Source organism: Crinia signifera, chromosome 5 (assembly GCF_055691185.1).
Source record: "Crinia signifera chromosome 5, ASM5569118v1, whole genome shotgun sequence".
Taxonomy (NCBI): domain Eukaryota; kingdom Metazoa; phylum Chordata; class Amphibia; order Anura; family Myobatrachidae; genus Crinia; species Crinia signifera.
The window spans coordinates 65,377,540-65,390,195 of record NC_139221.1 but is presented as its reverse complement, the minus strand read 5'-3'; the positions used below and the strand labels follow the sequence as shown (position 1 = coordinate 65,390,195).

Genomic DNA, 12,656 nt, shown 5'->3' with positions numbered 1-12,656 from the left:
TAGCTGCCTACCCTCCAGCATTCCGCAGGAGACTCGCTGAAATAACAGCAATCTCCCTATCTCCCTCATTAGTCTAACAATCTCCCTCATTTCACTTAGCCCACATTACACTGTTACATTTTTGGGAAAAAAAGGAATAAGATCTAGATACATTTACATTGAATCATTAGCACCATTTCCCAGCACTTTACCAAGTATAGTAGCTCTTACTAACGGCTTTGGGGCTCATCTACATGTGGAAATAAATAATAGCAGTACACACCCACGCTTCTAGGTGCCATGTTCACAATCTCTCCATATATGGAACTAGACACACCCTTTGGGTGGAGCATGACACGCCCCCTCAATTGGGCGCTGTGCAACATTTTATTACCAACTATAATCTCCCTGAAACTAGTTTTCAAAAGTAGGCAAGTATGATTATATTATTAGTCCCCACATTTCATACAGAGATCCCACACTGCAATAACAGCACCAACAATGTATTAATTCCCACACATTACATAAATGCTGGTGTAAAGCTGGGTTCTTCAAAGCAATATTACAAACAATATATGTAGCTCATTTTAATCCTTCTGAGTGTTATCATTTTTCCTATCGTCCAGTGTGTATCTTTAATAATGCGTGTTCCCATAGGTCATTGAGGATGTCCTCTGTTGTATGTACATGCCAATATAATATATCATTACCAATATTGTTCAGTGTGTATGCATTATATCGTTTGAAAGTTCAATGAAAATGGTTTACATTATCGTACATAGATGATATCCTCTAGTGTGTACCCAGCTCAAGACATAGGGCAAAAAAAGATGACTGTTATGCCGAGTAAAATCCATTATAGTGGATCCCCCCCAATCCATTATAGTACTAATAAATCAGGTAAATTCTATAAACAACTGCATTGAAATGCAATTTTTTATACGTCACAATCGTAATAATACCATTCTAAACACGCTACACTCGCTATGCTACAATTTGTGGTTGTACTTTGGATTATTATAGCATTATAAAGAGGGAGCTAAATAAGAAAATACATTTTTTTTGTGCAGATTATTCTCTATAAACTTTATGTTGGTACAGGGTCTTTTATTGCTTTTCTCTTTCAGTACTGAGTGATGGGCCACTGACTGGATTTTACCGCTTACGCCAGTTCCATTTTCACTGGGGATCCACAGACAGACATGGGTCTGAGCATGTAGTAGATGGAAAGACATACCCTGCTGAGGTAAGATGGTACAGTCTCAGGAGGCACATTAACAATTTAGTTTATGAAGTATTAATGTAGAATACATTGATTAGTGTGCACCTGACATTCCACTCCAACTCTGCTTTCCTTCTGTTACAGATGTTGATATATCTGGCACAGCACAAAGAGCCTAAACTGCAGTTATTTGAGCTGCTGTGACATCAATGGGAGGGGCTTGTAGAAACTAAGTAACACACAATAATACTGCCACCACTTCCCCTGCACCACAACTATAATGAGGCAGGGGTTAAAGCGTGTGTGTGTGTGGAGGGGGGGGGGGAGTGGACGGATGGACGGACAGGGTGGAACCGAGTTCCACCAGCTGTAATGGTTTGGTGAAACTAGATAAACCTCCACCTTGGTCCGGCACAGTAATTCTGACAGAATACTGTCCAATGTCCCTGGCTCTGCCTAATGGGGGGAGGGGATGGGGGGAATTGAGTGAAAAATGAGTTCCACTCTCTCTAGTAACTTTTAAGCGCTAGCATTATCCATCCCTTCCAATGGTTAAAACCTTTCAAAGCTCAGACCCACCTAATGTCTTGGTACCCCTGGGCCTACACTGACCAAAGTCACTGGAGACTGACAAATTTTCATGGGTGCCAGGTGTTAGACTTCTGTATGTTTATTATAGCAACCACTGTTCTCAACTGTGCTTATAGATAGATATTGTCAGTGTATGTCTGATAGTTGTTGATAAAGTTTTTCAGGTACTTCCTGTTTTCTCTTCCTGGTTGTTATGCAGTAGCTGGTGATGCAGCAAGCAGAGTGCAGCATGTCATCCAAGTTATATGTTCATCATTAAACCTTCTTCTTGAAAATCTTACAGCATCTACTTGTTCTAAATGCGTTCCTGCTAACAGGTTATGGGCCCAGGACTGCAGAAAGAGAAGTAACAAGAGTCAAAAGCACTCAAACAGGAAGGCAGAACCCAGAAGAGACATGGCTGCCATTAACAGTGCCTCAGCCAAATTCACAGTGATGAATCTGACTAACCAGAACTACCAGACATGGAAATTCAAAGTAAAGATGCTGCTTATAAGAGAAGGTACGTGGAGATGCATACAAGAACCTAAACCTCACCCTGTCACAGAGGAATGGACTGAGAAAGATCAGAAAGCCCAGAGTACAATCTCTCTCAGTATAGATGATGATCAGATCGTGCATATATGTAACTGTGACAGTGCAAAAGATATGTGGGATGTGCTGCAGAAAGTGCATGAGAGAGCAAATTTAAGCAATAAGCTATATTTAATCAGAAAGCTGTATCAGTCTAAACTGCTTAAAGGCCAGGACATGCAGGATTATATAAGATGTACTCTAGAGATGGTAGAGCGTCTGCGTTGCATAGGAGAAGAAATAAAAGACTTTCATATAGCAGCCCTGCTACTCAGTGGTCTCCCAGATAGTTATGAGACACTTGTAACTGCGCTAGATGCCAGACCAGACGATGAACTTACATTAGAGTATGTGAAAGGCAAACTTGTGGATGAATATAAGCGCAAGACTGAGAGCACAAATAAGGATGAAGGATCCTTAGCAGAATCGGCATTAAAGGTGCAGAACTGTTTTAAGAAATCCACTCAGAGACATGAAACACGTGAATGTTTTGTTATGTAAGAGACCTGGTCACATAAAGGCAGACTGCAGAGTTTGGAAAGCCAGAATGGATCAGTTAAAGAAACAAGATGCTAAGCAAAAAGCAAACAGTGCTATAAAGGAGCCAGGAAACACTTCTAATGCTGAATTTGCCTTTCATAGTAACAGAGGTACATCAGTGATAAATGCGTGGTGCATTGACTCAGGAGCTACAAGTCATATGACTAATGATAAAAATTTCTTCACTCAGTTGGACCAAAGTAATTCAGAAAGAATAGCTACAGCTAATGGACATTACATGGTTTCAGGAGGGATAGGGGAAGGTTATCTTTACTGTCCAGTCTCTCCAACATTTACCAGAAAAATATTTATGAAGAATGTACTGTATGTGCCCAATCTTGACACTAACCTGCTATCAGTGAAAAAGCTCGCCAAGCAAGGACATATTGTGACATTTAAAGGTGACAAGTGTATTATTACAAATGGAAGCCACATTCTTGCAGAAGGAACTATCAAAGATGAGCTATATCAGTTAAAGTGCAGAGAAGTTGTTAATACCGCTAAGCAGGAGCATGTTAACTGCATCCATGTATGGCACCGTCGTCTAGGGCACAGAAATCCAGAAGCAATAAGATAACTAGCCCAAGAACAGCATGCAAATGGTATCAAAATTGATCCTTGTACACAAATGATGAAGTGTACCAGCTGCCTAAAAGGGAAAATGACAAGAAAACCTTTTCCAAAAGCAAGTAATAGTAGAGCTGAGAATTGTCTGGATATAATTCACACAGATGTATGTGGACCAATGAAAAATATGACCCCAGGACAGAAAAGATATTTTCTTACATTCATTGATGATTACTCCAAATTCACAACTCTTTACCTGCTGCAAAGTAAGGATGAAGTCTCAGAAAAACTTGAAGAATATCTTGCCCAAGTAAACAAAAAGTTCGGAAGATTTCCAAAAATAATGCGTGCAGATAATGGCACAGAATACAAGAGTGGCAAAACACAAACCATTCTGAAAAGACATGGAATTACATTCCAGACTACGGTACCATATAATCCAGAGCAAAATGGTGTCGCTGAAAGAATGAATCGGACACTATGTGAAAGTGGGCGGAGCATGCTCTTTGATGCAGATTTGCCAGCAACTTACTAGGGAGAAGCAATCATGACAGCCTGTTATCTGCAAAATCGTTTATTAGGTAAAACAACTGAAAAGACTCCATATGAACTATGGAATGGAAAGAAGCCTGACCTGCATCATATTAAAATATTTGGAAGTAAAGCATTTGTACATGTTCCAAAGGAAAAGCGCTCAAAATGGGATGCTCGAGCAGAGGAAGGAGTGCTTGTAGGTTACAGTGAGTCTCAAAAGGGATACAGAATTCTACATAAAGAAACCAACAAGGTGACAATAAGTAGAAGCGTTATAATTGATGAAAACTCAGTGTATCTTACATTTGAAGAAATGACACAGGCAGTGCAGCTTGAAGAACAACCACCGTCAGTAGAAGAAAATGATATTGAAGTTGCTATAAGTGATCCTGTTACTGCTGAAGAGGAAAGATTACCTCTACCTCCAGTCAGGAGTTCTACAAGGTGTAATAAGAATATTCCACCAAAGCGACTATCTTATCTTGCACGAACAGCACCAGAACCTGAACCAGAATCCTGGAAAGACATGCAAAAACTGCCCACTAATAAAAAGGAAAAATGGATTAAAGCAGCTGATGAAGAAATGGAATCTCTTAAACAGCTCCAGACATGGGAACTTACAGAGTTAACTGTAGGAAAACATGCAGTTGGATGTAAATGGGTTTTTAAAACCAAATATGACTCTGAAGGTAAAGTCCACAGATTTAAAGCAAGATTAGTAGCAAAGGGCTATACTCAAAAATATGGTGAAGATTATGATGCAACTTTTGCACCAGTTGCGAAACAGAGTACTTTCAGAACCTTGATGGCCATAGCTGCTTTAAGAAATATGGAAGTAAGGCATTTTGACATTAAAACTGCTTTTCTCAATGGGGATATTGAAGAAGAATTGTACATGGCTCAGCCTGAAGGTTATATAATAGAGGGCAAAGAGCATCTTGTCTGCAAATTACAAAAATCTCTCTATGGTCTCAAACAATCAGCAAGAGCATGGAATAGTAAAATAAATGAAGTTTTACTAAACGAAATGTTCACAAGAAGTAAGGCAGACTCATGCCTATACTCCAAGTTTGAAGATGGGAAGTGGATGTATCTACTCTTGTATGTGGATGATTTGATTATTGCCCATGAAGAAAATGAAGAAATCAAAAAGTTAAGTGAAGTTCTGAATTCACACTTTGAAACTAAAGATCTGGGAGAGGTGACATACTATCTAGGAATCCAGATACAGCGGAAAGAAGATGGAAGTTTTCTGCTCAATCAATCTGCTAAAATTACTCAAATTCTCAATCAGTTTAAAATGTCAGAGGCTAAAGGTGTGACTACGCCAATGGACGCAGCTTATCTCAAACTGGAAGGAGAAGATGATCTCTTGCCCAATAATGAACAATACAGACAAGCAGTGGGGGCACTTATATATGTGGCAACCACTACAAGGCCAGATATTTCAGTTGCCATGTCTCATCTTTGTAGGCGTGTGAGTAAACCTCATCAAAGAGATTGGAATGCAATCAAGAGAGTCATGCAGTACCTTAAACACACACAGGACTTGAACCTGACATTGTCAGAAAAAGGAAATCTTGAATTGACAGGATATGTGGATTCAGATTGGGCAGGTGATTACAAGGATCGTAAGTCAACAAGTGGCTACTTGTTCAAGGTTGGAGACAGCCTAATATCATGGTCCAGCAAAAAGCAAATGTCAGTTGCCTTATCATCAACAGAAGCGGAATACATCTCAGCAGCTTATGCCAGTCAAGAAGTTGTTTGGTTACGTCCGTTACTACAGGATTTTGGAGAGTCAGTAGCAAAACCAACGATATTGTTTGAGGACAATCAGGGATGTATAAAACTTGCAAACAGTGAAAAGATAAATGATAGAACCAAACATGTTGATGTGAAGCATCATTATCTACGTGATCTTGTGGAGCAAAATGTAATTCTTCTTGAATATTGTGAGACTGACAATATGTTAGCTGATATTATGACAAAGCCAGTACCAAGACCAAAGTTTGAGGATATCAGATCTAGAATGGGACTTGTTTGAGAAGCAGTAGTTGAGTGGGGGTGTTAGACTTCTGTATGTTTATTATAGCAACCACTGTTCTCAACTGTGCTTATAGATAGATATTGTCAGTGTATGTCTGATAGTTGTTGATAAAGTTTTTCAGGTACTTCCTGTTTTCTCTTCCTGGTTGTTATGCAGTAGCTGGTGATGCAGCAAGCAGAGTGCAGCATGTCATCCAAGTTATATGTTCATCATTAAACCTTCTTCTTGAAAATCTTACAGCATCTACTTGTTCTAAATGCGTTCCTGCTAACACCAGGTGATGCACCCACAGTCAGGAAGGATTTTGAGGAGACTCAGTCATTTCTCCGACAATCAGAATCCCAATTTACATGGGCTATTTGCCCTTGTGGAGGTCCACGACCCCCATAGAGGGAGAATAGAATAGGTGGCGAGCGCATCCCCCAGAACAGTAGGCGGATCTCCCAATCCTGCCCACTTCCGAGTTGATACAGGGAATCTGTCTGTATGCAAACTGCATCATTTTAGCCCCACTCCCACACCTTGACATGCAAATCGCGGCATTTAGCAACAACAGGGGTGTGGCCTAATGATGTGAAGTGCCAACGCCACTCTCAAAGCTGACAGCAGCATCATTCTCACCTGGCTACTCCTAGGGAGATGTATTAACTAGGGATTAGCTCCAGTGTATAAATACATTACACCCTGTATTTCTGCAAGGCATGTCTGCCAGGCTGCCAGTCATGGCGTGTCTGCTGTGTTAGAGAAACGATTCTCTGCAAACCTGAAAGCTTGCTGCAGGAGAGTGAAAAAAGAGCATTATGGACATCATTGTATAACCCACAAACACAAATGTGTATTGTCCAGCTTCATAATACTCAGCCTGTGATATTTAATGGACAACACTACCTCTGACTTTCAAAGATAATAGATCATTCTTATATAAGTAGTGTTAATTATAAATATAACTTTCTGTAAACATTTAAGGAAACATCTTGTCATTTTACACAGAAGACATAATTAATTTGTTATACTGACAGAACATTACAGCTTACTGACTCTGCCCTTTGAAGTCCCTCCTGAAACATTTGAGCACTACTGTTGTAGACCACAATGAACACTGCCCCCCAGTGACCAAATTAGAAACCAACATGTGTATAATAATATGCAATTAGGACTATGGATAAAAACAGTTACAAATAATGCTTTGCATCTGAAGGCAACAGGGCTGCCATCAGGAATTTTGGGTCCCGGGACTCATTTCCAGTCCGGGTCCGGGTCCGGCCCCCCTCACTTGATTTACAGTACCATAACCCGACCCCATTCTCCTGTTCCGCTTAGCTGCAGCCCGGAGGTCCCAGAGTGCGGGCCTCTTCAACTCAGGATGCCAGGGCCAATTAAAATGCAGCACTGGCTTGTGAGCCCATCAGAGCTCGCATACTAGCAGCCGCTCTGATTGGCTGCCGGTACACGTGCTCTGATAGTCTCAAATGCCAGCATTTTAATTGGCCACCGGCATCCTGGGTTAAATAAGCCTGTGCTCCAGGACCTGCTTTGTTCAGCGCACTAAGCGCATCGGAGGCAGTTGGGTTGTGGTTAAGCTGTCCGGGCCCTTCCAGAGGCCGGGGCCGGGAATAGCTGTACCCACAGCAACCCCCTATTGGCGGCCCTGGAAGGCAATACACTGGCAAAACAAAACATTGGCAGAACACAGAGATGTCCCTAGCTGTGTGGACACCTGGTGTGATAGTTTGTATGCAATTCTGACGCCTTCCTGTGATGGATTGCATAAAAAATGTCCATGTTCATGTGAATGCAATGTGAGGAACGTTCCCGCGCACCTCGCATCGCAGTCACAAATTATAAGGGCTCCCATGAATATTTGTCGAAGCCCATAGCCCTGGCTGGGATCCCATATGATACATTGTATGCAAACGTACCACATATAATGTATCCTGCCTCCCGGTGGAGATCACGGGGTATCGCATTCAAGGTACCGCATGTGATACCTCGCACTGGTGGATGGGGGCCTTTTGTCTGCATGGTGTAATCGTAGACCGGAAAAAGAGGGCATGACCTCACAAGTTGGGGGTATGGCCTTGCGCCTTGAACTCCCATGTTCATGGCTATGAAGGGTCCGGGAGGTGTGGGCTGCCCCATAGAGTCCTCCACAGTGACAGGGCATTGATAGCTAACGGCTTTACAGAGAGGTGGAATAGCACTGACAGCTGAAACACACAGAGTGGTGGTAAACTCTGGAAATTGATTAGACAATGATCTGGATTAACCCCTTCAATGGTGGGTTTTTTTAGGGGCTGCTCCCTAAAAAAAAAAAACACAACTGTGTCTTCGGCACCCCATCCTTAAATGTGGAAACCTGGCTTGTCATAAGCCAGTGCCGCAGGCTGCAATGCAACAGCCGGGGGGCAGGGTGAGCCGGGGCGCGGCGGTGGAGAGGGAGCCGTGCAGCGCTGAAGCCAGCTGAGTTCAGCGATTAATTTTAGCAGCGCTGCCCAGTGCTAATCACTGGCAATCCAGAGATTTTTCCAGGCTTACCAGCCTGGGCATTAAGGCATAGCCCAAAAAATTCTCGGGATTACCAGTGAAGGGGTTAAAATGAAAAACTGGAAACCAAGGGGGCTGGGACAACACTGGAGATGTGGAAATCACAGCTAATAGGAATCTTTAGAGCACACCCTAGCACCAAAATATCAGTCCACAGGGGAAAGAAGTAGTACTACTACTGCCAAGTACTGCTAGTCACTGCTAATTTTGTAGAAATATAGGTTCAGCAACTCTCTGGGAAGGAGTAGAGTGGGTGGAGATGTGAGCGGAGCTTTGTGGGGGTGGGCACATTGAGTGAGATTTTTTGAGGCGACAGCCCCACATATGCCCCACACCATGATGCCCATTATACATATGTTACACTCTGTGATGTCCATTATACATATGCCCCACACCATGATGCCCATTATACATATGCCACACACCGTGATACCAATTATATATATACCCCACACCGTGATGACCATTATTCACATGTCACACACCGTGATGCCCATTATGCATATGCCACACACCAAGATGCCCATTATACATATGCCACACACTGAGATGTTCATTATACATATGCCACACACTGAGATGCCCATTACATATTATGGAACATAAGTGCTGCTTACCTACATGATCATTGCTAGGGGGTTCTTTCTCAATACAAGGAGTTACATGCTCAATGCCAGGGGATTCCTGCTGAATGACAAGGATGCTTTATGCTTGTTGCCAAGGGGGTTTGTGCCAAGTAGCTCCACACAGTTCTGGTGGGGGCGGGGAGTCGTCCGGCCCCAGCACACATATGCATGATGTAATAAGTGGCGCCGCATTTTGATGTCCCGGCTTCCAGCCGCTCATTACACATGCATGGAGGAGGAGCAGTCCCGCCTGCATCCACATAATCACGGAACAGGCAAGTAGGCAGCGCAGGTACAGCAACACTGGGCTCACTGCTGCTGAGCACTATTCGCTGGTGGGTGGGCCAGGCGGCGCTGTTCTCTGGCAGTTCGGTGGGCCAGGCAGCGCTATTCTCTGGCAGGTGGGCTGGCCGGGCAGTGCTGTTTGCTGGTGGGTGGGCGGGCCTTGAGGCAATGTGCGCTAGAGGTTACAGAACACCATTCCTGATGATGTCATTTTTCATCTGAACTCTCGGAAAAGCGTTCCAGACCGTTTCGGCTGAAAAATAGCCCTGCTGCTAGTACTCAATAGTTTAAACAGGGTGCCGTGCCTGCTGATTGGCCTGGCGGACCATGTGGCCAGGACCCAAGAGCTTATTTATTTTACACAATGCTTTTTTGCAGAAGAGCTTTACGTAATCTAATAGCATCACAATTATAACCATTAAAAAATATAGAATATACTTTAACCAATCTATATTTCTAACATGTAATTTATTCATTTTTTACAGTTGCATATAGTCCACTGGAATTCAAAGAAGTACCCATCCTTTGACGAGGCTACGAAGCACGCTGATGGCTTGGCTGTAATAGGCGTGTTATTACAGGTACACTGTACAATCCTACCTATACATCATTGTGGTAAATTTATGAAATATGACGTTTACAATATATGGCTTATCATATACTGTGGAAAAGGTTGCATTTATTGTAATAAATTAGCAGGACAGCTGTAATTACAGCAACTGAACCTCTTATGGGGTCAATAAACTACAGTATGTTTTACACCATGTACAATACTCATTGCAAAGTCACGTGCGTGCAGATAGAAAAAAGTGATAAAGAAAGGCTGACGTCCCAGGGAAATACTGTATGTCTGAAAACTCAGATAATATGATGTAACTCTCCCTTCTGTGTCACTCATTTGCCTTATTATCTCTAAAATAAACATGTAAAAAAAAAAAAAAAAAGTAGCATTATCACACGGGGGCTTAAGCATGCATGTACTCTACAGAGCAGACCAGCACAAGTCCAAGGGATAGCCATCAGATTGCTCACAATTGAAGGTTACCATTGATGTTGCAAGTGGGCATCGATGGTCACTGATGATATTATAAGAAACCATTAATGGTTTCACTCACCAATGGCCATCCCTGTTCTTTCAGTGAATTTCCCATGGACCAATCACAGCCTGGGGGCAGGGCTTTGTAGGTGTCAGGGGCAGAGCTCTGCTCTGCGTCCTGGCATCTTGCAAAAAAAAATTGTTTATTCTGTGCAATCGATGGAGGAAAACCATCTGGCATTCTCCCATTGATGGCAAAAGCATTCCACATCAATCATAAACTATTGATTGTTGTTGACTATCAGTGGTCAATGGCCTATCCCTAACTAGGCCACACTCACTCCATAATCACTGTGTACACATTCTATGGCGAGTGGGACATACCACTTGATATCCATGTTTGTCCCAACTTTCAGGACTTTGGGACAGTCCCCATAACTTGGGAAGGTACCATGTAAATCAGGAAAGTTGGGAAGCCATCACTTTAAAATAAATGTTGAACCTATTGGAATCCAAGTCGCTCCATCCTTCTCTCAATAATTGTATAGGTGTATGGATCATTCGGTCGACCAAAGAAAGGTTGATACTCCTTAGGTCGACACCAGAAGGTCGACAGGAAGAAAGTTGACAGGATCCTTAGGTCGACTGACAGAAGGTCGACAATTCAGATAATTTTAGGATTCTAGATCTAGACATCTAGTTCTGGACATTGTCTTGAATCGCTCGCTACGCTCAGCACACTATTCTATTCTCCAAAAACCAATGTCAACCTTCTGCATTGTCAACCTTCCGCCGGTTGACCTAAGGACACTGTTGACCTTCTGGAAAAAAAGGGGGAAGAGAACCGCAGGCACAGCCAAAGCTGCTGTACAGGGAGTGTGTAATTCTCCCAATGATAAAGACAAAGAAAATGGGTGGGTGTACAGCGCTAGGTTTGACTGAAAGAAGTATACACCACATGTACATATAAAAGTATAGCATTTATTAATACAAGAAATTAATTAGATGAGAGCTCTCATAAAAAGTATAAACAATAAAAATATATGTTAAAAACAATAGGACAGAGGCTCTCTGATGGGAAAGAAGCTCCACAATGTATGCACCAGCACATAAATATTTACCAAGAGGAGACGGGACGAAGTAAATGGTCTCTTTGATGGTATGACTGCATGAAATGTGTCCCAATCCGGATAAATTGCCCAGTAGTCCAGGTGTCAGGATGAGTTATGGAATAGGCAGTCCTTTATGGTATATGTATACCAGGCATGGTTTTGCTGATGGCTGCTTAGAGATCAACGTCCTGGAAAGCGGTGAACTGGTCCGGAAATAAAGTGCAAGTTTTGGTGCAGTCTTGGTATGGTGCAAACAGAGCAATAAAGTGCAGTGGAGTGATGCTGGAAGCTTGCTCAACGCGTTTCGACGCTATCTCGCGTCTTCATCAGGAGCTGGGGGCACATTTCATGCAGTCATACCATCAAAGAGACCATTTACTTCGTCCCGTCTCCTCTTGGTAAATATTTATGTGCTGGTGCATACATTGTGGAGCTTCTTTCCCATCAGAGAGCCTCTGTCCTATTGTTTTTAACATATATTTTTATTGTTTATACTTTTTATGAGAGCTCTCATCTAATTAATTTCTTGTATTAATAAATGCTATACTTTTATATGTACATGTGGTAGTGTATACTTCTTTCAGTCAAACCTAGCGCTGTACACCCACTGTTGACCTTCTGCCTGTCGACATCCGGTGTTGACCTAAGGAGTGTCGACCTTTTTTTGTGCCGACCTAACGAACGCATCCCTTGTATGGGCTGTTCTGACTATTTCCTCAGGTTCATTGAACTCTATATGCAATGTTCTTTAAGCTGAGTTCACCCAACCTATTTATCTAAGTGCTGTAAATACAGATGGCATTTCTAGTACTGAAGCCATGCTTGTGTGTGTTGTGGACTTATTCTGAGATGAGCCACTTCCACATGACAAATAGCATTTCCAGATAACATTGCCATTTATTTATGTTCTGTCCTGAGTGGGGGGAGAAGAGAAGAACCTGTAAAACTAAAGTCCGGACTGACACTAATATATATTGGAAATATCTCTGCAAATGCA

The 12,656-nt window shown here is 42.4% G+C and overlaps 1 protein-coding gene across 9 annotated transcripts in view; it reads left to right on the top strand.

The window, feature by feature from the left end:
* The window catches only part of LOC146080282 (carbonic anhydrase 13-like), a 100,441-nt gene that overhangs the window by 77,966 nt on the left and 9,819 nt on the right, over positions 1-12,656 (top strand). For all 9 annotated transcript variants that reach the window (XM_083187371.1, XM_083187375.1, XM_083187374.1 and 6 more), the window contains 2 exons: positions 1,107-1,225; positions 9,997-10,092. In XM_083187371.1, coding sequence (XP_083043497.1) covers positions 1,107-1,225; positions 9,997-10,092 — 215 coding nt within the window. The remainder of the gene's footprint in view (positions 1-1,106; positions 1,226-9,996; positions 10,093-12,656) is intronic.